At 40.2% G+C, this 26,800-nt stretch overlaps 1 protein-coding gene across 3 annotated transcripts in view; it reads right to left on the bottom strand.

Annotated features, from left to right (window-relative positions):
* The window catches only part of Cfap44 (cilia and flagella associated protein 44), a 110,345-nt gene that overhangs the window by 25,071 nt on the left and 58,474 nt on the right, over positions 1–26,800 (bottom strand). For all 3 annotated transcript variants that reach the window (XM_031363964.1, XM_031363965.1, XM_031363966.1), the window contains 9 exons: positions 22,904–23,049; positions 14,242–14,512; positions 12,968–13,023; positions 12,636–12,798; positions 10,921–11,051; positions 8,916–9,112; positions 6,060–6,234; positions 3,445–3,622; positions 855–1,358 (listed from right to left, as the gene is read on the bottom strand). In XM_031363964.1, coding sequence (XP_031219824.1) covers positions 855–1,358; positions 3,445–3,622; positions 6,060–6,234; positions 8,916–9,112; positions 10,921–11,051; positions 12,636–12,798; positions 12,968–13,023; positions 14,242–14,512; positions 22,904–23,049 — 1,821 coding nt within the window. The remainder of the gene's footprint in view (positions 1–854; positions 1,359–3,444; positions 3,623–6,059; positions 6,235–8,915; positions 9,113–10,920; positions 11,052–12,635; positions 12,799–12,967; positions 13,024–14,241; positions 14,513–22,903; positions 23,050–26,800) is intronic.

Below are 26,800 nucleotides of genomic sequence, written 5' to 3'. Positions count from 1 at the left end.
GTGCGGGGGGCTACAGGGAGCACTTTTGCAGGGTGGAGCTGAGAAGAGCTGAGGAAGGGGTTCCTTGTTTATGGCTGGTAGCAGGGAAAGGTTCTTTCCTTCCATGGTTAGACTGTATCCCGCCCTTCTCATCCAAGCCTGGTTCTGGTTCCCCTGGAAATAACAGCCCCTGTATTCCAGAAGACTTTTGAATCCAGTCATCGCCACAGACTCTCCTTTCTACTGGAGCAACCCATGCACTAAAGACCTGAGAGCCTGAGGCAGGAGGATTAGCCACAACTTGAGGCCAGTTCAGGCTACAAAGTGAATTTTAGGCCCACCTAAGCTACAAAATGAGACCAGAGAGACAGAAAGGCAGAAACATGGAGACAAAGACAGAAAGAGAGAGAGAGAGAGAAAGAGAGAGAGAAAGAGAGAGAGAGAGAGAGAGAGAGAGAGAGAGAGAGAGAGAGAGAGAGAGAGAGAGAGAGAGAGAGAGAGAGAGAGAGAGAGAGGTGTAAAAAGCTGAGGCTTCCGGTTTTAGTACATCCTATTTAACTTTTCAAGGCTGTCCCTCCAGTTCCCTTTACCATGACTTCATTTAGTTGCAAGTGTCTTGTGATGTATTGCCCTGGAGGATAAAAGGATACAAAACTCCAACAAATTAGTTAGAAAGCCCAAAGATTAATTAGAAAACCAGTGGGGGCGAGGTGGGGACGGGGGAGACAACCAAGCCATCAGCAAGTAATGAGCTGGTCAGCATTTGGGGGAAAGGTTAATGCGGAGAAATTTGAAATCAACCAATCATAAGGCAGACTGGATTCTCCCACTATTCTTCTTTCGGCTCTACGTAGAGGGGCGGCTTCGCCTCTTACCCTGTTGCACAGAAACTGTTGCATGTACAAGTGTTTAACCTCGTCTCTCTTCATAATCTCCAGCTCCACTTCGCTTGGCTCTGCCTTCTCAAACTCGGTCTGCTTCGGAAGCTCCAGGAACGCTGATGCCTTGGACGACCGAGACAGGGAGTCTCTGGTTGTCAGGTCTCCCTCCTTTCCCGAGGACAGTTTGAGGAACCCTAGCCCTCCTCCGGCTGAGCCCCCGGATCCCGACTGCTTGCTGCTGCTCTTCACATCCTGCCGTTTCTTCTGCTTTCTCTTAAATCTCAAGAGCGTTTCCTCATCGTACTGGAATCTCCTTTCGGGGACTTCTTCTGGATAGATCTGCGGGACCTGGGGGATGGGCAGGTGCTTGGACGCGGGGATGGAAGACTGAATGTTCTTCAGTTCTTGTACCAGGCACTGGATTTCCTCAATGACGGCCAGCTTGTGATCTCGAAGGGAAAGGATGCACTTGTTCATGTACCTCTTCTTTCCATGGGCCTGAAACAGGGAGAGGGTGGGAAGCATCATCACAGCCTAGTCACAGAAGGCAGCCTGGAACGGTTATTTCCCCTTCATTTTTGGACTGGCAAGACCAGGGGACGGGGTGGGGGTGGGGGAAGTGAACATCTCTGTTCGGAACATTCCGTTATGGTTTCCTCTGGCTCTCAGGTGTCACCCATTAAGACTGGAGCCAGCCTGGATCCGACCTCTAGAACTCTTTCTCTTTGTCCCATTCATCCCTTCCTTTTGCAAGGGTTTGCAAGGTTGGGTTTTCTGTCCTTCAACCTCTTCGTGGAAGTCTCTCAGAAGGCTTGTGTTTAGCTGGGCACTCTGGGCATTAACTAGCTAGCTCCTTTCCTAGGTGGAAATTTGGAATTTTACTTATGTATTTATTATTATTATTATTTTTAGATTCACCTTGGCTGCCCATCTATGACCTAACTATAAGTCATCTTGTTCTCATTCTGTATTTTTGCCACTGTTTACTACTTTGTGGTCGTGAAACATCAGTATCACACAACATACTATGACATCTTTCTGTGGTTTTATTTCTCTACTTATGTGAGCCAAAGCATACCTGCACTGGTACTGCATATACCTGTGGCTTGCTCATTACATACTCTGTCCTAAAGTATCTCCGAGTGCCTAAGAGGACAACAGCAACTGTGTGCACCGAGGCTGTCAACCAGACGAAGCATTATTCCACATGAAGTATAGTGGGGTTTTGTTGTTGTTGTTGTTGTTTTGTTTTGTTTTTTAAAAGACCAAACACACTTTATCAAGTAGTCTTATAAAACGTACTTCTACTGGGAAGTAAAATCGCTAAAACAAGATCAGCATGTCTCCCTACTTAAGAATGAGTCTTTAAAGAATTAAGACTTAAACTGAAAAGTCAGCACTGGGTATGTGTGGAACCACCTAGTTGTTCTTACAGAAGTTCGAGGTTCGATTCCCAGCACTCACATGGCAACTCACAACCATCTGTAACTCCATTTTAAGGAGTTAAAGAAGTTCAAAGGATCCAATGCCCTCTTCTGGCTTCTGTGGGCACTACCATGCATGCACATAGGGGCACAGCCATACATGCAGGTAAAACATTTTCACACATTAAATAAATAAATAAATAAACAAATAAATAAATAAATAAATAAATAAAAGTGCTCACAAGAATATGGGTCTGTAAATAATAAATACATAATACTAAATAAAAATAATGGGTAAATTCAACTTATCTTGGGGGAAAATAGCTAGAAAAATAATCTAAATGGTCACTAGTAAGATGTCTGAAATATTGATTGTGACCAGAAGAATAAAATTATGGTCATTGATCCTTCATTTGTGGATATTAGCTAGCATACCAAGACATTTATAACACCGTCATAAATAATACCTTTTGTGGAAAAAAGAAAAGGACATATCTTCTTCAGGATAATTTTTTCCACTTCTCAGAATATGCTACCTATGGGATATGTCAGTGTGATACAGTGAACTGTGTAGTCTATACAACCGTTCTAGGTGGCCAAGTAGTTTATCCTCCTTTTGAACAAAGTAGCCATATGCTTTCTGAGCCTCTAAGTGTGAAGAAGCAATCCCCTAATGATCTAAAGGGTGCCCAAGGAATTAACATTCATTAGAAATACAGGAATCAATGATGCAAAAAAAATCATTTAATAAGAAAAATGAGGCTCAGAGCCAAGTATGATCAGCATGTTGGTTGGTTGGTTATTTCATTTTTGACAAAAGATGGAAGTCCTGTAAAGAAAAGATTAAATGATGACATTCATTCTAACCATTTGGTGGTCTATGGCAGCCAGAAAACAAATCTACCAAGGACTCCATTGAATTTCAGAAGTTCATTGTACATGAAACAGTATAGGACTTTCCCCATAAAAATGACAAATCTCTTGCCCTCTCTGGGTCCCTGTCTCATCATTTATAAAAAGAGGACGTATTCAAGACTGCTACAAAAATTGCCTTCAGCTCTAAATGTGTGTGTTTCTATGCATGTGTAGATCAGAGAGATAAACGGGGGTTGAGGAGACTCTACTTAACAACAGGGTGCTTTTCATGGAGCGTTAAGTACCATCGAGTCCAGGAACCCCAGCTCCTCCTCCTTCTTGGCCGCATTAATCCTCATGTGCTCAGGTATCTTGTAGTCTGGGGCTGTCTTCAGATTGAAATCCCCCATATATGTTTGGGCTTCTTTGATGGCCTGAACATCTTTGGGATCTTCATAGTCATCATCAGGCTTGCTCTTGTAACTGTCAGAGAAAGAGGTCGATGGCACAGACATGAATGTAACCATGGACTCCAAATGCGCACTTGCCGCCTCCTCCCAGAACTCTATGGAAACAACTTTTGGGAGGTACAGAAAGCAATGCTGATCATCAGAGAAGATGAGGATAGGATGGAAGGCTATTAGGAAGCCAGTTATATTGATACCGTTTGGGAATACAAGAAAAAAAAGATGAAATTACATTAACCAATAAATAAGAGTAGAAAAAGCTGTGGGCTAGAATGCCTCAGGAGGAGACAACAAAAATATTTTCTCAGTAGACCCGCAAAGGATCAGACGCAGAGAGCAAAATGAAATGCTGGATGTATTTGGTAATTCTCAGTGACGGGCTATAAATGGATGCATCTCAGCTTTCCATGCAGACAAATCGGTGGCCGCTTTCATACCAAGACAAAACTCAGGGATTGCTCTCTAAAGAAACCAAAGTTCTGGCTGAGGGTGCTCTAAGGTATTGTTGGGTATCCCTTCCAAGGTCTTTAACTGGGAATTTCCAACAGTCCACCACAGGGAAAGTGAAGTCTGCCAGCCAGAATGAGTGCGTACTTCTGGCCTGCAGTCAGCGCTTTCTTTCCTTTAAGAGAAAAGCCCTCCAGGGACACACAGTGTGAACTAGCAGAGGAAGCCTGTGTGACTGTGTATCCCTTGACACTTAGTCACATATGCACATCTGCACCAAAAGGAAGGACTGATGTTTTCAAAGGGGAAAAAACGGTCTCAGAGGATGAAAAGGAAGAGGAGGGGCAGAGAACAGAAAAATGGGGCCCGTACCATAACTGTCCTCATGATGTAAGCAACTAGAAAACTGAACCAAAAATATATGAAACAGCTACACTCGGACATACAAGCATCATCACGAGACGGAGAATATAGATAATAGGAAACCAATTCCTTAAGAGAATTAAAGCAAAGTGATTCTAGCTCCTGCTTTTTTTGTATGGAAGAGATTGCTAGATTACAGAGTAAGTAGGATCAGAATCTTACTGACCAAAAAATAACCCAGCAAGCTTACTAGTTGAGGAGACAGGGGCACTAAAGTACGAAGGCCTTTTGCAGAAAGAATATGGAGCTAGAGGAGAGCACAGAGTCAAAAATCTGTGGGGCGCTGTTGTGGGCAAGTACTAATCAAAACACTTGTAACGTGAAATAGGATGGAACTTGGCAAAGAAAAGATCATTGGAAACATACAGATAGCAGAAAGCTGCTGAGAATACTGCTGATAGTTGATGGGGCACAGGAATGACTCTGTGCCCCAGCTCAGGGCCTTGATTGACTAAGGTCACAGCTAAGAGCAACCTTTCCCTAGGAGACCTGAGCAACAGTATCCACCATCTTGCCTGAGTCTACCCTCACAGCGGACTGTCCCCAGCAATGCAAGAAAACACCCTGTTTATCAAGCACACCGGGAACTTACAGACGGAGTGGAGCGCCATGGCCTAGGTTCCAGCAGATGTAATTGCTTTCTGTGTTAACAAGAAATGAAATAAGAAGCCTCACCAAAAATCTAATGTTTAAATCTCAAACATTTGAAGACCAAGCAGCAAACATTTAAATGAAACAGATGTAAGGGAAGAAATCCCGAGGGCTCATCGACATGTTTTGTACTGAATGTCTTGGGCATATGTGAAACTTAGGAAACATGGTTAAGTTCATGCTTAGAAGAAAATCTATACTTTACAGGTTTATGCTAGAAAAGAAGAAAGGTATGGAATCAAAGCTAATGTACTTTACGTTGTAAGAAGAAAGAAACACCCAATTAATGCTAAAACAAGACAAGAAAGGGCATAATTTTTAAAATGAAAAATGCAGGAAGTAGGCAATTATTTTAATACTTTTGAGCAAAAGTTAGGTTTCTGAAAATGTTAATAAGATTGGTAAATGATGCCAGGCAGTGGTGGCGAATGCCTTTAATCCCAGCACTTGGGAGGCAGAGACAGACAGATTTCTGAATTCAAGGCCAGCCTGGTCTACAGAGTGAATTCCAGGACAGCCAGGGCTATGATAGAACACAGATGAGAAGTCCCTTAGGAAATGAAAGCCACAACTACCATAGGGCCCACTAAGCCTTTCAATAAGGCATTTATTCAAACAACTGACATCATGTTTTCTAAGATATTGTGACAGAAAAGAGTTTCTTACTCTTTAAAAAGCATTCTGACTACATTATCTTGAATAGAATTTTTGAAGCAGAAACTAAAGATTCTAGAAATGTCAAGTAGAGCACAACCCCTTTCGAATGTTGCTGACTCTGCCCCTTCACAATTCCATCCTGTCTGGATTTTTTTTTTTTTTTTTTTTTACTTCTTTGTGTAAGTAACAACCATGTCAAACAAACACAACATTTGCAAAGTTATATTTGGGGTCACATATTAAGAGTGTAAGAATATAGGTCGCACGTGACTCACAGCTCCTCCCATTCCTTTTTGCGCTGCAGAATCTTAAGTTGAGCCCGTTCAGCTTGTTGTATGAGTTTGTTTGTTTTCTCAATTTGGTTTTCTACCATAATTTCACTTAAAGTTCTAGGCCGAGATTTCTTCTCTTTTTCCAACACTGATTCTTCTTGTAGGCTAATACTTCCACCTGTACAAAGAATTACTTTCAATACTTCTAAGGCAGGAAAATAACTCTCAAATACTGTTTTCAACCTACATACATGTGAGTACACACACACACAAGATCAAGATAAAATATGAAACTACCCCCATGAATTCAACCCCCTAAACCACAGATGTTCTTTGACCTTTGATCCAAGGTCACATCCTGATAATACCACTGTAAATTGAAAGTGGCTGATTTTAAAATGTATTTATGATATCTAGCCCATAGAATATCATATCTGCTGAGCATACCATGCTGAGAATATCTACCATAGCCTATCCAACACTCAAAGCCTTCTTTACAATAGGATGTTGAATATCTCACCCAATTTTTAAAATATTGTGCTGTCCGTGGAAAATAGAATGGCCAGGCGGGTATGCTCACACACCATTACAGAGTTACAAAAATATAAATTGAACAATCATTAAATTGTCTACTATTTCTAGAGTACAAAATCATACTAGAAATCTAAGGCCCAATTATTGCTCCTAATCATTTTCTATTTAAAAAGTTGGCAAAATAACAGTCTGGCTCTCACACCTGAGGCTCAGGGAGCATCGCAGAAGGATGGCAGAGAGCCAGAGGGTCAGGCATCGCAGAAGGATGGCAGAGAGCCAGAGGATCAGGGAGCTTGCTGTGAGACTGATTCTCCTGGGAATGTCAGGAGCTATATCCATAAAGTCTCACCAACATGACTACCTGAGCATAAGCTTCACAAAGACAACAACAGACATGCCAAGTGGATGAAGAAAGGCTACAAGGCCCCAGTTTTACATAAAGAATGATATGCAACTAAGAACTGATAGGAAGATGTATATGGAACAATGAGGAAAAGAGGTCATGAACATTCATGAGGGCAAGGAGGGGTAGGTGGGAGGGCTTTAAGAGAGGAAAGGGAAGGGGCAAATGACACAATTTTTTGGTCTCAAAAAGTAAATGAAATTTAAAAATGCAAACAACTGCAATAAAATATCTTTTGATTTTAATTTTTAAAAAGGGTAAATGTTACAGCATGGCATCAACTGAGGAAGCTTCATAGTCAAATGTGAAGAAAGTTGGCAAAATAAAGCTAATACCAGCTCCTTACAGAATGTTGTAAGTAATGATGGGGCGCTGGCCGACAGCTGAAGAGTGTGTTTGCAAAACTGCCTTAGGACTGGGTTGAGTGAGTCAGAATTTGACAGACAGTTTGAACCGACTGTGGTCACTTAAAAACAAAAAGCAAAACCACCAACAACAAAATTCTTTTTTAGAGGACATGGCCCACTGTAGGATTCGCATGCGCTAGTGGATGGCTCTGCATCCAAACATATAGGCAGCATTAATTGCACTTAGTAGGTCTTTTTTGTAAAAGACACGGTTGGGTGTAGGATCACATTTTATTCTATTCTCTTATCAAATTCTCAAGAACAAAAAAATTGTAAAAATTAGTCAGAAGCACCTAACATGAAAACTACAGTTTTAAAACAATTAAGTTTTTACCAGTGAGCACACGTCTATTGAGGAGTAACTCCTCATGTTCAGTGTATACAAAGACATACATTTACACATGCATTAAAATGAATAACAAGCCAGGTGTGATACACTCATCTATAATCTTGGCACTTCAAAGGAGGAGGCAGAAGGATCAGATGTTGAAGGCCAACCTCAGCTCTTAGTGAGTTTGAGGCTAGCCAGAGCTACAAAAGACCCTGTCTCAAAAAAGTAGAGATCAGGCTGGAGAGATGTCTCAGGGGTTAAGAGCACTAACTGCTCTTCCAGAGGTCCTGAGTTCAAATCCCAGCAACCACATGGTGGCTTACAATCATCTGTAACGAGATCCAATGCCCTCTTTGTGAATATATAAATCTTAAAAAAAAAAAAAAAAAGTAGAGATCAATACAAAATGTCCTATAAATACACAACTGAATTTTATTCAGCTATAAAGAAGAATGAAATTATTCCGTTTGCAAAAGGAAGGAGGAGGAGGAGGAGGAGGAGGAGGGGCAGCAGTAACTAGAAGTGATCATGTCCTGTGAATTAAGTCAGTCCGGACAGACGAACATCACATTTTGCTACCCAGAGCTTGTCTTCCTTTGGCACTCCCTTGCTAGCCTTCTGCAGAAAACAGGCTGCTGGACTCGGGGTGGGGGTTGGGGGGGGAGGAGGTTAGGTACCATTTTCACACCTTCATTCTGCTTATATGCTTTTGGAAAACAGTTTGTAATAGTGTTTTAGCTTTTTGTTCTTCGGGGTGGGAAGCAGGAATAAGGAAAGGAACAGAACCGGGGGGGGGGTATTCTACATCAGGTGCTATTTGGATATGGGAGGTAAGAATGCTGCACCATCCTGTGTTCTCATTCTCATCCATGGTCCGAGTAACACAGCCAGCATGGGTTTGCTTTAGCAGCGCGCGTCCGATAAGAAACCAGGCACTGTGCATTTGGGGGAGCGCACCTGCATCTAGTCTTAGCCATACCACAGAATCCTGACTTGTAAGATTACCTCTTCCAAGGGAGAAGAAAATGGAAGGGGGAAAACAAATTGAGCTCCAGACACTAGTTTTGATGACCAGTATCTGCTGACTGCTGGAGAAGGGTCAACGTCCTTTTCTATGAAAAGCCAAGTCTGTTGGGAAGCCCAGTCTACATGGAGTTAAAGCCTCCTGTCACCTGCACACCCACCTGTATCTCTTTGGCTCTCCTTCTTGCTGGGCCCTTCCTTTTCGAACCTCTCCAGTTTGCTGGGTCTTCTCTCAGACTGACTTGGACGTTTCAACTTGGAATATTTAGAGGGCTTCACCAGCCGATAGGAGGCTATCTGGTGGTCACTCTGGATGGCATAAACCACGATGGTGTCACTTTCCAAGGGTTCACGAAATCTGAAAAAAAAAAATAGAATAGGTGTTTGCAATAGTTAATATTTTGATCACTTTGCAATGATGAATATTGCCAATATGTTTATGCACTGCTCAAAATTTAACCATACTTATGCCAGTGGAATGCTCTGAAAGTTGGGCTGGACTTGACTGAAAAGTATTAAAAAAATAATTCTAGTGAAACTAGTAAGCATTCCATTATTAATCAATGCACCATCAAATTTTGCTAATATATGCTAAGTGACAATTTATAGTTAGGCTCCAGTTTGATGGAAACCAAATCATCACAAACTCTGAATATGTGTAATCTACTGCCCTATGTATTATAGACAATAAGTTATATGCACTGTGCAAGAATTAATTGAATAGGAATATATAAATTATATAAAAATATAGCCATCTGTGTATAAATTCAGGATTCCTAAGCTAAAAAGAAAGAAAAATTAACATTTGTTTACCAAAGACTTAAGAAATTTTACCTCATTGGGATACTTAAGACACAATTTCTTAAACTCTGTGGTTGTGTGTGAATGTATGTGTGCGCATGTTTTTATAAGCATGTGCTAATGAGATTTGTTTGGATGTAGTCACTACGAAATGAGCAGACTTTGGGAGGTTGAATAAGGGTAATTCTCAAATGTTTCTCTGTAGAAGGACTGCACTTTAAGGCTGGAGAGATGACTCAGTGGCTAAGAATATTTGCAGAGAACTGGAACTTCTGGTCTCCATGGACGTACACACACACACACACACACACACTTAAAAATAAAATAAATCTATAATAAGAAGAAAGACAGTGGCATGATCATTGTAGACAATCTAAGACAATGGGAATGAAGAAGATAGATGCAAAACTAAAACCCATTATTCAGCACTGCATTTATATGGAGTTTGCAGACAAGAATGATCTATAGCAATAAGACTCCACATCAGAGAAAAGGTATGAGCTGAAAGGAGCCGTGAGTGACCTGGCATGATATGAATGTTCTCAATCTTAATGGGGATCATACACACATGAACCGACGAGCATTAATGAAAGTATTGATTGAGCTGTTCTATGAAGATGTGTACACTCCACTGTCTATAAATCAAACCTCCATAAAAAAACAAAAAGGCGTTTCTCCCGGGGAGACAGACTGGTATGTGCAGGTGATTAGACCAGAGTGTGCTATCTTTGACAATTTGTCTTCTAACCATGTTCCATTTGGGAATTTTAAAACATGAAAGCCTTCATAGACATGTTTTAGCTTGGCATAAAACAAATAGTTTGTCAAAACAGAAACCAAATAGGCATTGTAAATTTAAAAAATATAATGCTCACCCAAATTCCCAACATTTAACTAGAAGGAATGAGCCAACAGCACGGGGAGCTACCATCAGCAGGAGGGTTGCTTGAGGTGTCAACTTGCTCCCTGGGCTCATTTGGCCACTTCATGGATATCACAACACATAACTCTATCCAAAAGTTGTGCTTTTGGGGGTTGGCGAGGTAGCTCAGCAGGTAAGAGCATTGGCTGCTCTTCCAAAGGTCCTGAGTTCGGATCCCATCAACCACATGGTGGCTTACAACCATCTGTAATAAGATCTGACGCCCTCTTCTGGTGCTGTCTGAAGAGAGCTACAGTGAATTACGCTGGAGCGAGCAGGACGGAGCGAGCGGGGCCGCAGTCCTGAGTTCAATTCCCAGCAGCCACATGATGGCTCACAGCCATCTGTACAGCTACAGTGTACTCATACACATAAAATAAATAAATAATCTTAAGAAAAAAAAGTTGTGCTTTCAGACATCTTAATCTGCAGGACAGACACACCTGTCCTGGAGCTTCTTCAGGCCGAGCTCATGTTTCTGTTTTTCCCAAGCTAGTTCCTTTTCCACTTGTTCCATTTTCAAACTTGCTTTCTTGTGGATCTCAGCGTGAATTTTGGCATCAATATTGAAATCCTGCAGAAAAGTAGATTTCTTTATCAAAAAGGTTCTTATTTTGTTTTACAATTACATTGTGTGCGTGCGTGCAGGTGTAAGCCAAGTGTCATTCCACAAAAGCCAGACACTTTTTTTTTTCTTGAGACAGTCTTTCACTGGGACCTGAACCTTGCCAGTTAGGCCAGGCTGGCTTGCTTACAATGCCCAGGGATATATTTGTCTCCACACTCCCTCCCCTCCAGTGCTGGCATTACAAGCACAGTCTACCATGCCTGCTTCTTATGAGACTATTGGGGATTGAACTAAAATACTCATACTGACTAAGCCATTTCCTTAGGCCCTCTATGAGACTTTTAACAATATTCTGTTTAGGAAATAGTTGAAAATGAAATAAAGGGTCTGGAGAGATGGCTCCATGGTTAAAAGTATTTGCTGCTTTTTCAGAGAACCTGGATTTGGTTCCCAGCATTCGCATCTTGACTTAAAATCATCTGTAAGCCCAGTTCCAGGGAACTGAAACCCTCTTTTGGCCTCCATGAACATTAGACATGCACATGATGCACATATATACATGCAGGCAAACACTCATGTACATTAAATAGAACTTTGGAAGAATGAAAGAAAAAGACAACCCAGCCCAATTATTAGCAGGTATATTTAGTTTTACAGTAAAATCACAAAAGAAATGAATACAATATTGTCTTAAATATTTTTCGATTGTTGTCATAACCCTAGCTATACTGTTATGCTGCTATCTTTTAGAAGCTTTGTGATTCTGCCCTGGCATGATTTTCCCTTAAATATAATGGCTTAGTTAAAATGAAACAATAGAGAGTCGAGCTATGCATGTACCCTTCCAACAGGTAAGCCAACTTTTAACTCTTGTTTTGATTTTTTATTTTACTGAATATAGAAAAAGCATAACGTAGAAGTAGCCAAGTCCAGCAGTCAACTTTGTGTTGTGTAGGCTCATTGGCTTCCATCCCAACTGTGTCAAGTTTTCTAGCCCTTGAGGTGATGCAAATACACTGTAAAAGAAGATTTAACAAAGGAGTTTTATAGCCCTTGAGGTACTGCCAATACGCTGCAGGTAAGTGATTTAACAATAATGTCCTAGTTTACTTTCCTGTTGCCTTGACAAACATCAAAACCAAAAGCAACTTGGGAGAGGAACTGGATGATTTAGTGTACACTTTCAGGCTGTGGGTCATTAAGGATAGGAGACAGGGTAGGCACCTAAGCAGGAAGGAAAGGCAGGAAGCACAGGGGAATGTTGCTTACTGCTGGCCCTCTCCATCACACTCATCTGGTTTTCTTGTATCTCCTAAGACCACCTGCTTAGGGACGGTGATGTCTGCCCACAGTGGGCTAGGGTGTCTTTCTTCAAATGACATCAAGACCACAGCTCCAACAGATGTAGCACAGTCCAGTCTGGATCTGGGAAATCCCTCCGCTGAAACTCCATCAGATGACTTTGGGCTGTGTGTAAAGCTAACTTGGGAGTTAACCAGGACACATGATTTTCCCATATCATCGTTGCCAAATAGTAGTCCCAGTCCAGAGATTAGATGTTAAAAATAAAAGTCCTTCATTTAGACTCACCGTCCGTTGAAACTGCATATGGGCTGGCAACTCTTTATTCAGCGCTAACAGCTTCCAAAATTCATTCCTCAAAATTTTGATTTGTTCTCTCTTGTGAGCTTTTAGTTCTTCTACTTTCTTCATTAACCTATCATGCTCTCTTTTCTTCCTGGCATTCTCAATGCTGAAAGCAGACATGCAAAACAGCTGTTATTCCAGGAACAGAAGTGGCATGAGAGAAAATTAGTGTTCAATAACTTTGAAATTCATGTGACTTGCTCAGCGTCTGCAAAGAGTCCGTTTGTTTGGTAAAAATCTCAGGCCTGATCAATAGCTATGGTGATTTTTCATACCTGTAGGCTTTGGGATCTTCAATGTCTTCTGGAGGGGCCTCCAACTCAATCCCAGGCTGTCAAAAGAGGCGAAACATCTGTTTTCAGCAATTGTGGTAAGGTTACCTACACAAAATCTGCACAAGACCAAGCCAGTCAAAATTCCATCATGGATGGAGGAGGGGACCCCAAGGCCTTGCCCTCAGCAGAGGAGCTACTGGCAATTTCTGGTTGCTGAGGGAGAGTGACTCTCCCCTGTGGACTTGGTGGGTGGCATGTTGCCCATGTCCCAGTGGATGTCCCCACATCCGTGTGCATATGGGCAGCACTAACTGGACTTAAGGTTCTATTAATAACAATAATAAAAAGAGGATATGATATTGACAGGGAAATTGGGTAGGAGACAATGGGGACATTTCAGGGAGGTAGTAGTGAATGATATGATCAAAACACATTGTATAAATACATAAAGTTAGCAGAGAACATACTTAAATTTTTAAAAGAGAAACCATGATGTATTGTAGCTCTATGAGTAAACCGGAAGTAAAATGGCCTCCTTAGGAAGTAAAGCCTGACTGGATTAAAGTGGCTTATGCTTGCTACCTGCTTTCTAGAAGCAAAGAGAAATCTTTAGGAGGCAACAGTAACACACCAAGAATTGGGGTAACTCTCGAGTTTTTCCACATAAAATATCTAGGGCTCAATAAAAAAATAACTAGGCATACTAGGAGGACAAGATTTGATAGAAAAAAATCAGAAGAGAAGACAGATCAATGACACGGAATGACATAGAATAACAAGCCTTATCAACAGGAAAGTTGTGTGTCAGAACAACTCTCATTAACATGTTAAAGGAAGTTGGAGGACCTGTAGAAAACTTTAGAAGTCTATTGGAGTATATTAACAAGTAAATAATGGCAAAACATAGATCTGAAAAATATTGCCCAATTTGAAGAAGAAAAAAGAAACTTTGTCTAAGAGAGTTAGTGATAAGGAAATCCTGATGCAGTGTTTTTAAAGGTGAAGAACTGTAAAAACTTAATAAAAATAAGAGTTCAATGCCATTAATATTTGATATAGAAGCTCCAGAAAGTCAAATGTATAATGTCGTAGGAAAACTAGATTATAAGTTATAGGATTCAGATATTATGGACTATAGTAAGATTACATTATGAGGTTAATATATATAACTTAGTCTCAATATTGTAAAGACTTTAACAGTAGTTCATCACTTTACCTTAAAATAAAGTCCACTATTATTATTAGTTGATTAATTTGGCTAATTGTTTACATACCCTGGGAAGTGGCACTATGGCTTTGTTCTCCTTTTGGGCAATAAATTCAGAAAAAATGTCAAAAACGAAGATATTACTATCTTCTCCAGCAGTCAGCAAATACTGGTCATCAAAACTAGAACAGATACTTTTAACAGATCCATAATTATTGTCATGCACATTGAAATGCCAGTAGTCCTTCAAACTGATCAGGAAGGGGTCGTTCTCACTTAAAACATACGCTCGAATTGCTCCATTTCTCATTCCACAGAACATCACAGTTTGGTCATTACTATGAGACAAAAAGAATAAAATATTATTCTCATAAACTGTGAAATAATGTTTAATTTTTTTCCCTTTTTATGTAGTGGGTGAAGGAATCCCAGAATGAGTGAAATTCTGAGTAAATGTGTATTTTGACATGAATATGGCCTTTTGAGGACTACAAAGCCGATTGACCCATGGGAAGTTGGCAAAGTTCTTATCCATGTGGCCAGGCTCAAGATGAGTACTTACAAGGGACTGGTCAATGTGTGTAAAAACTACAACTGTGCCTTCCTCCCCGAGGTGCTCACAGCCTGAGACTGATGGCCAATAGAGATCTCTTACCAAGGCGAGCTGAGCCCTACTTACCTAGTAAACACGCTGATGTTCCAAGTCTGCTGGGCAGTGGCAGCATTAGAGAACCCCACTGGATCCCCTCTTCACTATTTGAGTATCTGTGTATCTGTCCTTTCTTCATTCCCTCTCCCATCAGGGTTTTAAGTCCCAAGCTGGGCAGGACATGGCATATTTATTTATTTAGCTGTTTTTGAGGGTCAGGGGACAACTAGTAAGGATTGGTTTTCCTTCATCCAAGTGTGGGTCTAAGGGACTAAACCTCTGGTCATCAAGCTTGGCCACAGGTACCTTTACCCACTGAAGCATTTCTCAGCCAAACAATGCTTACTTGTAAATAACAATGATGTTAAGAACTAAGTTGCATATTACCAAAATGCATGTGCTCAAGTCTTACACGCAATACTCTGGGGTATAACTATATTGCAAGTTAAGAACTTGTAAAGAGGTAAGTAAGCTAAAAATGAGAACATAAGGAGAAATTCTAATCCAGTCTGGCTAGTACCCTTGTCAAAGAAGACAGTTAAGACACAGAGACCCTAGGGATAGCTTGCACAGAGGAGCTGTCAAGAGAAAGCTCAACAATAAGGCGTTTAGGAAAAAGCCACAGAATGATGGCATGAGAAACTGCATCTGTCAACACCACAAACTTGGAGCTCTGGTCTTCAGAGCATAAGAATATAAGTTCCTGCTGCTTAGTCACACTTCAGGGGTGTTTTTGTCACAACAGTAGCTCTAGTAAACTAATACAAAAGAGATAGGGAGGGAGTGCAGCTTTGAAAGTCTGAGCTCCAGGCCTCAAAAAAAGGACTGGCCTTTGTGCTCGGGTTCTCACTTAGTAAATGGATATCAGCTTGGTTTATTATTTCTTCAGAGTCACTGTAAGCCTGGTCCGTGGTTTGCTTGCATGAAATCTTTGTATATAAATGAAGACAAATTTATGTGATAAACAGAAATTGCCATACAACAACCCCTGACACAAAACCTATAAGGGTTAAAATAGAATTTCAAGACTAGACGTTGCTTTAATTTTATTTGCTCATTTGAATGAATTGAAAAGGTTTCCTTTCTGGGAGTGAAGGCTTTGTCTGTCTCTCTGTCTCTGTCTGTCTGTCTGTCTGTCTCTCTCCCTCCTTCTCTCTCTCCAGATATCTATCTATCTATCTATCTATCTATCTATCTATCTATGTGTGTGTGTGTTCCCAAAACCAGAAGAATATATTGACTTTCCTGGAACAGGAGTTATAGGAAGTTACCAGCTACCAGATGTGAGTACTTTCAAAGCCTTCACTCCCAGACACACATATGCATACACAGAAATAAAAAAAATAAAACTTTTGAAGTTTTGTAAAAAATGATAGTATTATTACATTACTAAATGTAAATGGAATCCTTGTCACCTTTTATTACATTTGATCTAAGGACTCTTTTATGTGGCCCTAGAACTATGTAAACACAAACAACAAAAATAGACTCAGTAAAAATAAAAAAAAAAAAAAAAAGAAAGAAAAGGTTTCCTTTCACTTGACTAGAGCTTTAAAAAGTAACCATTCCAGTTATGACCATTACTCTAGTCAGCTTGAAAGGGTCTAGTATCTCCAGGAAGACAGCCTTCAAGGAATGCCTGTAAGGGATTATCTCAATTATTTTAACAGACAAGGAAATACCCATCATAATTGTGGGTGGGACCATTCCCAGAGCAGGGGACTCTGTTGTGTATAAAAGACAAAAGCAAGACCAGCAGGATGCCAGGACACAGGAACCCCACCCAATAAGTGGCTTGAGTTCCTTCCTGTCTGCTCTGGTTTACCTTGGACACAAACTCTGTGGCCAGCCCCAGAGCCCCCAGAGGAGGCTCCACTCCCAGGCTCTTTAGCACACTGGAGATCACAGGATCACAGGAGCCAAGGAGCTTGGCCATACCTGGATTTCAAGGTCTCAGAGGCAGCTTGGCTCCCAGGAACTCTGACACACCCTGAATCTCAGGATCACAGGATCCTGGATCACAAGATAATAGATACAACTAGACTCTGCAGGGTTCTGACTCAGCCAGGATTACGGGAATGACCAGATTTAGCCAGGGCAGATAGCACTAGAGATAACCAGGTGACAGGAGGCAAGCATAAGAACATAAGCAACAGAAACCAAGGTTACTTGGCATTATCAGAACCCAATTCTCCCACCACAGCAAGTCCTGGACACACCATCACACAGAAAAGCAAGATTCAGATCTAAAATAACTTCTCATGATGATGATTGAGGACTTTAAGAAGGACATAAATAAATCCCTCAAAGAAATACAGGAGAACACAGGTAAACAGCTAGAAGCCCTTAAAGAGGAAACACAAAAATCCCTTAAAGAATTATAGGAAAACGCAATTAAACAGGTGAGGGAAATGAGCAAAACCATCCAGAATCTAAAAATGGAAATAGAAACAATAAAGAAATCAGAAAGAGAGACAACCCTGGAGATACAAAACCTAGAAAAGAAATCAGGAGCCATAGATGCAAGCATCACCAACAGAATGCAAGAGATAGAAGAGAGAATCTCAGCGGCAGAAGACACCATAGAAAACATTGACACAACAGTCAAAGAAAATGCAAAAAGCAAAAAGCTCCTAACCCAAAACATCCAAGAAATACAGGACACAATGAGAAGACCAAACCTAAGGATAATAGGTATAGAAGAGAGTGAAGATTCCCAACTTAAAAGGCTAGTAAATATCTTCAATAAAATTATAGAAAAAAACTTCCCTAACATAAAGAAAGAGATGCCCATGAACATACAAGAAGCCTACAGAACTCCAAATAGACTAAACCAGAAGAGAAATTCCTCCCATCATAATAATCAAAATACAAAATGCATTAAACAAAGAAAGAATATTAAAAGCAGCAACAGAAAAAGATTAAGTAACATAAAAGGGGAGACCTATCAGAATTACACCAGACTTCTCACCAGAAACTATGAAAGCTAGGAGATCCTGGGCAGCTATCATACAGACCCTAAGAGAACATAAATGCCAGCCCAGATTCCTATACCCAGCAAAACTCTCAATTACCATAGATGGAGAAAACAAGATATTCCATGACAAAACCAAATTTACACAATATCTTTCCACAAATCCAGCCCTACAAAAGATAAATGAAAAACACCACACAAGGAGGGAAACTACACCCTAGAAAAAGCAAGAAAGTAATCTTTCAACAAACTAAAAGAAGAAAGCCACACAAATATAATTTTATCTCTAACAACAAAAATAACAGGGAGTAACAATCACTTTTCCTTAATATCTCTTAACATCAATGGACTCAATTCATCAATAAAAAGACATAGTCTAACAGACTGGATACGTAAACAGGACCCAACATTTTGTTGCATACAGGAAACCTACCTCAGTGGCAAAGACAAACACTACCTCAGAGTAAAAGGTTGGAATACAATTTTCTAAGCAAATGGTCCTAAGAAACAAGCTGGAGTAGCCATTCGAATATCAAATAAAATTGACTTTCAGCCAAAAGTTATCAAAAAGGATAAAGAAGGACACTTCATACTGGTCAAAGGAAAAATCTACCAAGATGAACTCTCAATTCTAAATATCTATGCTCTAAATACAAGAGTACCCACATTCATAAAAGAAACTTTACTAAAGCTCAAAGCACACATCACACCCCACACAATAATAATGGGAGACTCTATCACCCCACTCTCAATGGACAGATCATGGAAACAGAAACTAAACAGAGTCAAAGTGAAACTAACAGAAGTTACAAACCAAGTGGATCTAATAGATATTTATAGAATATTTAAAAGCAAAAAGAATATACTTTCTTCTCAGCACATCATAGTACCTCCTCCAAAATTGACCATATACCTGGCCACAAAACAGGTCTCAACATATACAAGAAGATTGAAATAATCCCGTATACCCTGTCAGATCACAACAGACTAAGGCTGGTCTTAAATTCCAACAAAAACAATGGAACACACACATACATATGGAAACTGAACAATGCTCTACTCAATGATAACTTCATCAAGGAAGAGATAAAGAAATGAAAGACTTTTTAGAATTTAATGAAAATGAAGACACATCATACCAAAACTTATGGGACACAGTGAAAGCAGTGGTAAGAGGAAAACTCATAGCTCTAAGTGCCTCCAAAAAGAAATTGGAGAGAGCATACATTAGTAGCTTGATAGCACACCTGAGAGCTCTAGAACAAAAAGAAGCAAATACACCCAAGAGGAGTAGACAGCAGGAAATAATCAAACTCAGGGCTGAAATCAACCAAATGCAAACAAAGACAAAAAACTATACAAAGAATCAACCAAACCAGGAGCTGGTTCTCTGAGAAAATCAACAAGATAGATAAACACTTAGCCAGACTAACCAGAGGGCACAGAGACAGTATCCAAATTAATAAAATCAGAAATGAAAAGGGAGACATAGCAACAGAAACCATGGAAATTAAAAAAAAAAATCATCAAATCCTACTACAAAAGTTTATACTTGACTAAGTTGGAAAGTCTGGATGAAATGGACAATTTTCTAGACACATACAAGGTACCAAAGTTAAAACAGGATCAGATAAACCATCTAAACAGTCCCACAACCCCTAAAGAAAAAGAAGCAGTTATTAAAAAAAAAGCCCAGGACCACATGGGTTTAGTCGAGAATTCTATTAGACCTTTAAAGAAGACCTAATATCAATACTCTTCCACAAAATAGAAACAGAAAGTACACTACCCCCCAATTCATTCTATGAAACCATTATACCACTTATACCTAAACCACACAAAGACCAAACGAAGAAAGAGAACTTCAGACCAATCTCCCTTATGAACATTGATGCAAAAATACTCAATAAAATTCTTGCCAACCAAATCCAAGAGCACATCAAAACAATCATTCGCCACGATCAAGTACGCTTGATCCCAAGGAGGCAGGGATGGTTTAATAAAAGGAAACCCATCAACATAATCCACTACATAAACAAACTAAAAAAAAAAAAGACTACATGATCATTTCCTTAGATGCTGAGAAAGCATTTCAGCATCCCTTCATGTTACAGGTCTTGAAAAGATCAGGAATTCAAGGCCCATTGCCTAAATAGCATACCATATCTATACAGCAAACCAGTAGCCAACATCAAACTGAATGGAGAGAAACTTGAAGCAATCCCACCAAAATCACGGACGAGACAAGGCTGCCCACTATCTCCCTATCTATTCAACATAGTACTTGAAGTTCTAGCCAGAGCAATTAGACAACAAAAGGAGATCAAAGGGATACAAATTGGAAAGGAAGAAGTCAAAATATCACTATTTGCAGACAATATGATCATATACTTGGGAGATCCCAAACACTCCACCAGAGAACTCCTAAACCTGATAAACAACTTCAGCAAAGTAGCTGGGTAGAAAATTAACTCAAACAAATCAGTAGCTTTCCTCTACTCAAAGAATAAACAGGCTGAGAAAGAAATTAGGGAAATGACACCCTTCACAATAGTCACAAATAATGTTACATACCTTGGTGTGACTCTAACCAACCAAGTGAAAGATCTGTATGACAAGAGCTTTAAGTTTCTGAAGAAAGAAATCAAAGAAGATCTCAGAAGATGGAAAGATCTTCCATGCTCATGGATTGGCAGGATTAACACAGTAAAAATGGCCATCTTGCAGAAAGCAATCTACAGATTCAATGCAGTCCCCATCAAAATTCCAAATCTCTTCTTCATAGAGTTAGAAAGAGCAATTAGCAAATCCATTTGGAATAACAAAAAACCCAGGATATCAAAAACTATTCTCAACAATAAAAGAACTTCTGGGGGAATCACCATCTCTGACCTCAAGCTGTATTACAGAGCAATAGTGATAAAAACTGCATGGTATTGGTACAGAGACAGACAGGTAGACCAATGGAATAGAATTGAAGACCCAGAAATGAACCCACACACATATGGTCTGATCTTTGACAAAGGAGCTAAAACCATCCAGTGGAAAAAAGACAGCATTTTCAACAAATGCTGCTGGTTCAACTGGGGATCAGCATGTAGAAAAATGCAAATCGACTCATTCTTATCTCCTTGTATAAAGCTCAAGTCCAAGTGGATCAAGGACCTCTTCATAAAACCAGATACACTGAAACTTATATAGGAGAAAGTGAAGAAGATCCTCAAACACATGAGCACAGGGGAAAATTTCCTGAACAGAACACCAATAGCTTATGCTCTAAGATCAAGAATTGACAAATGGAACCTCATAATTGCAAAGCTTCTGTAAGGCAAAGGACACTGTCAATAGGACAAAAGGACAACCAACAGATTGGAAAAAGATCTTTACCAATTCTATATCCGATAGATGGCTAATATCCAATATACACAAAGAATTCAAGAAGTTAGACTCCAGAGAACCAAATAACACTATTAAAAAATGGGGTATAGAGCTAAACAAAGAATTTTCAACTGAGGAATATCAAATAGCCAAGAAGCACCTAAAGAAATGTTCAACATCCTTAGTCAGCAGGGAAATGTAAATCAAAAGGACCCTGAGATTTCACCTCACACCAGTCAGAATGGCTAAGATCAAAAACTCAGGTGACAGCAGATGCTGGCGAGGATGTGGAGAAAAAGGAACACTCCTCCATTGCTGGTGAGATTGCAAGCTGGTACAACCACTCTGGAAATCAGTTTGGCAGTTCCTCAGAAAATTGGACATAGTACTACCTGAGGACCCAGCTATACCACTCCTGGGCTTATATACCCAGAAGATGCTCCAACATGTAATAAAGATACATGCTCTACTATGTTCATAGAAGCTTTATTTATAATAGCCAGGAGCTAGAAAGAATCCAGAAGCCCTTCAACAGAGGAATGGATACAGAAAATGTGGTACATTTACACAATGGAGTACTACTTATATATTAAAAAACGATGAAGTCATGAAATTCTTAGGCAAATGGATAGAAATAGAAAATATCCTGAGTGAGGTAACCCAACGGCAAAAGAACACACATGGTATGAACTCACTGATAAGTGGATATTAGCCCAAAAGCTCCAAATATCTAGGATACAATTCACAGACCACTGAAGCTCAATAAGAAGGAAGATCAAGGTGTGGGTGCTTCGGTCCTTCTTAGAAGGAGAACAAAATACTCACAGGAGCAAATACAGAGACAAAGTGTTGAGCAGAGACTGAAGGAAATGCCACCCAGAGACTGTCCAACCTGGGGATTCATCCCATATACAGTTACCAAACCCAGACACTATTGTCGGATGCCAAGAAGTGCATGCTGAAAGGAGCTTGATATGGCCGTCTCCTGAGAGGCCCTGCCAGAGCCTTACAAATATAGAGGCAGACATTGGTAGCCAACCATTGGACTGAGCACAGGGTCCCCAATAGAGGAGTTAGAGAAAGGACTGAAGGAGTTGAAGGGATTTGCAACCCTATAGGAAGAAGAACAATATCAACCAACCAGATGCCCCAGAACTCCCAGGGACTAAGCCATCAACAAAGGAGTACAGATGGCTCCAGCCGCATATGTAGCAGAGGATGGCCTTGTCATGCATCAATGGGAGGAGAGGTCCTTGGTCCTATGAAGGCTTGATAGATGCCCCAATGTAGAGGAATCAAGGGTGGGGAAGTGGGAGTGGGTGGGTGGGTGGAGGAACACCCTCATAGAAGCAGGAGGAAAGAAGATGTGAGACAGTGTTTCTGGGAGGGAGGGAAACTGGGAAAGGGGATAACATTTGAGATGTAAATAAAGCAAATATCCATTAAGAAAAACATAGGAAATAAATAATAACAGGAATAAAAAAAAACTAAAAAAAGATAAAAGCAGGCTGAACACCTGTTTGTATTCATGGCTCTCCCCCTTCTGTCTTCAGATGTGGTGTCATCCTGCTGCCTTGAAGGACTGTACCTCCAACATGAGCTAAAATAAACCCTTTCTTCAAGTATTTCTATCAGGATGTTTTATTACAGCAAGCGGAAAAGAGGCAAGGCGTCCGGGATGCATAGAAACACAGACAACACTAAGATCCTTGGTAAAGCTCTCTGCACCTGAAAGTGATCGTTGTGATGGGATTGTCTTCTGTACCCTCAAGAACTCGGAAATCGAATGGTTCATTTTCCTGTTTTTGGAAATCACTGCCTTGGACATATGCCGGAAACTGACAGTGATAGAGAAAACCAGCATCATAGTTGCCCTGGAAGATAAAAGGCACAAAAGGTGATTTGTGAACGCAGTGCACATCTCATCGAGGGTTGTTTTTTTTTTTTTTAATTTGGATGGTTAAAGGTAGTTGTTGTTGTTGTTGTTATTATTATTTTGGTTTTTCAAGACAGGGTTTCTCTGTGTAGCTCTGGCTGTCCTGGAACTCACTCTGTAGACCAGGCTGGCCTCGAACTCAGAAATCTGCCTGCCTCTGCCTCCCAAGTGCGCCACCACCGCCCGGCAAGGTAGATATTATTTATATAAAGCAACTCCATTACCCATTAATATGTAATTATGTAATTATAATGATGATTAGCTTCTACTTCAGAAGTCAGCACAAGAGAAGTTTTGCCTCTGAGAATCAAATTAATGATATTTTATGATTTGGAGTGATATTCTGCATAAACAGTATCTTAAACAGTAAGTTTTCCAATCATTGTTTTCACACTTACTTTTCAGTTTGGGATAACTTTAGAAACTATTAATTTTCCAAAAAAGGCAATTTTGGAGGATGGGAAGTATGTCGCTAGACAGCAAGGTGGTATTAATAATTTGTAACATTGTTCTAACTTGTTTTCTCCCTCTGCATGGACGGGACTTTAAATAAAGGAAGTGGACTAAATGTCTGGACATCTACACACGAAATAAATGAGTAACTAACTAACACTGAGAAAGTAAGAAAATGATCAACCCTCAATTAGAAAACTAAGTTTTCACTCTGGGCAGTGGCAGACTGGATTGTTTGAGTTAAACTTGTCCACTGGGGATAATCAGGGAAAAAAAAATAACACAACTTGTGTTTGAAAGCTTTGGGAGTCACCCAAGCAGTGAGAGAGCTTAGGTGAGAGTGGAATCAGGAACAAGCCTGGCACACAGTGCTGCTGTCCTTCCTGAAGCAGATAAATTAGGATGGGTACAGAGGCAAAGAAGCTGAGTGAGTCCACCTGCAGCTCCTCAGACTTATTGCAGGGCCAACTCTCTCGATTCCAAAGAAGAGGAAGAGGACATTAGACTTTTCACTGGACTCTATTAAAATCCTAGAGTACCAATTTCGGAGGAGGTGATAGGAATGGTGTAGGGAGAAAACTGCTGTTATTTCGCTAGTCAGACTGCTGTCTAGATATTTGTGAATACCCAGAGACTTGAGTAACAGTTACGTGTGTTCAGCTGTGGACAAGTCATCTATATCAGCCTTCTCCACGCTGTGGAAGAGGAGGCAGAGAGACAGGTGGCAGATAGGAAAGAGAGCCAAGAAATGCTGACTCGTGGACAAGGCATGGCTGTTGCACTTAGCAGCTCAAAGCAACCATGGTCAGGTTACCTACACAAAATCTGCACAAGACCAAGCCAGTCAAAATTCCATCGTGGATGGAGGAGGGGACCCCCAAGACCTCGCCCTCAGCAGAGGAGCTACGGGCAATTTCTGGTTGCTGAGGGAGAGTGACTCTCCTCTGTGGACTTGGTGGGTGGCATGTTGCCCATGTCCCAGTGGATATCCCCACATCCGTGTGCATATGGGCAGCACTAACTGGACTTAAGGTTCTATTAATAACAATAATAAAAAGAGGATATGATATTGACAGGGAAATTGGGTAGGAGACAATGGGGACATTTCAGGGAGGTAGTAGTGAATGGATATGATCAAAATACATTGTATAAATACATAAAGTTAGCAGAGAACATACTTAAATTTTTAAAAGAGAAACCATGATGTATTGTAGCTGTGTGAGTAAACTGGAAGTAAAATGGCCTCCTTAGGAAGTAAAGCCTGACTGGATTAAAGTGGCTTATGCTTGCTACCTGCTTTCTAGAAGCAAAGAGAAATCTTTAGGAGGCAATAGTAACACATCAAGAATTGGGGTAACTCTCGAGTTTTTCCACATAAAATGTCTAGGGCTCAAAAAAAAACAAAAAAAAAAAAAACTAAGCATACTAGGAGGACAAGATTTGATAGAAAAAATCAGAAGAGAAGACAGATCAATGACATAGGATGACATAGAATAACAAGCTTTATCAACAGGAAAGTTGTTAAGATGTGTGTCAGAACAACTCTCATTAACATGGTAAAGGAGGTTGGAGGCCCTGTAGAAAACTTTAGAAGTCTAGTGGAGTATATTAACAAGTAAATAATAGAAAAGTGGAAATACCAGAATTGAAGATACAATGGTGGAAATTAAATTCTGGAGAGATGGCTTAGTAGTTGAGTTGAAAGCTTCTTACTTTTCCAAAGGACTCAAGTTTGATTCACAAGGTCCAAGTTGGTTGGTTGGTTCTAAACAATGGAATAAATCCAGCTCTGGGAGATTTGAATCCCCCTTCTGGCCTCCTCTGGAACTTACACACATGGGCATATACTCTTGCACACACACACATATATACAAATTATATACATAAAAACAAAATATTTAGAAAAAAGAAATAAATTTAATAGAGTGGTTTAACAGAAACTAAATACAAATGAGAATTAAAACCTAATAACAACCCCACCCCAAACCCTAACCAACATAGGGAAAGACTTGAGTAGATTGTTCTCCAGTGAAGCAATACAAATGTCTAGGGACCACAGAAAAAGGCATTCTGTACTACCAGTCACGGAGGAAATGCAGGTCCAGAGCTACAGAGGGGGAGCCATGTTCACACCCCTTGGGATGAATACAGTCAAAAATAAAATCCAGCCAGTCTATGTAAGAATGTGGAGAAATTATAACCCTTCTGTGCTCTTGGTGTTCGTGTGAAATAGTGTGCCTGCTGTGGAAAACTGGATAACTCTGAAATAAATAAATAAGAGTAGAATTATTATATTGTCCAGTCATTCTCCTCTGTACACATGCCTGAAGGAATCAGAAGCAGAGTCTCAATGAGATATTTGAAGACCCATGTGTGCAGAGCATTATTCCCATCAGTCAAAGGGTAGGCATGATCTACATGTTTGCCAGTAGTTGAATGGATAAGCAAAAATGTGACTAAATACTTACAATCCAGTAATATCAAGCTTTGAGAAGGGAAGATATTCTGATATACTCTGTGGAATGGATGAACCTGGAGAACATTATGATGTTCTGGCTGCAAAGGCCATGACATGAGAATTCTCAAAAGTCATAGAGACAGGGAGTAACTGATGGCTGTTGGTGGTTGGAAGAAAAGAAGAGTGGGGGACTTCTGGCTGATGGGAATTAAATATCTGTGCCACACCAAGCTCCCACTACTAATCAAGAAGCTATCTCCGAATGACCCCCTCTGGCAATGAAAAAAATCATCTCTCCAATGGAGTCTCACTTGGAATACATCCCACACCTAAAGGTAGTCCCCATACACAGCAGTAGATGGCCAACACAAAATGAATCCAACAGTTTTATAGAGACTTCATTTTGTATTGCGTTGTTTAGGCATGTTTTAGCTTTCCTGGTATTTTATGTATTTCCTCGTATATTATGGCTTCTAATTTTGTGTTTTCATAGGTTTTATGTGTGTGTGTGTGTGTGTGTACGTGCATGCATGTGTGTGTGTATGCACACTCATTTCTTGTCCTTTTTCTTTGTTTTTTATTCTTGTTTGTTTAATTTGACTGTTTGCTTTCTTAAGAGGGAGAGAAAAAGAAAGTATGCAGTTGAGAGAGTCAGGAGGTAGAGAGGGTCTGGGAGAAGATGAGGAAGGGAAACCTGTGATAAGAATATATTGAATCGAAGATTTATATCTTCAACAAAAGATTTTCTTTTTCTTTTTTTTTCTTTTTTTTTTTTTTT

Source organism: Mastomys coucha, unplaced genomic scaffold (assembly GCF_008632895.1).
Source record: "Mastomys coucha isolate ucsf_1 unplaced genomic scaffold, UCSF_Mcou_1 pScaffold12, whole genome shotgun sequence".
In the NCBI taxonomy this organism is placed as follows: domain Eukaryota; kingdom Metazoa; phylum Chordata; class Mammalia; order Rodentia; family Muridae; genus Mastomys; species Mastomys coucha.
This window is presented reverse-complemented; position numbering and strand designations above follow the sequence as displayed.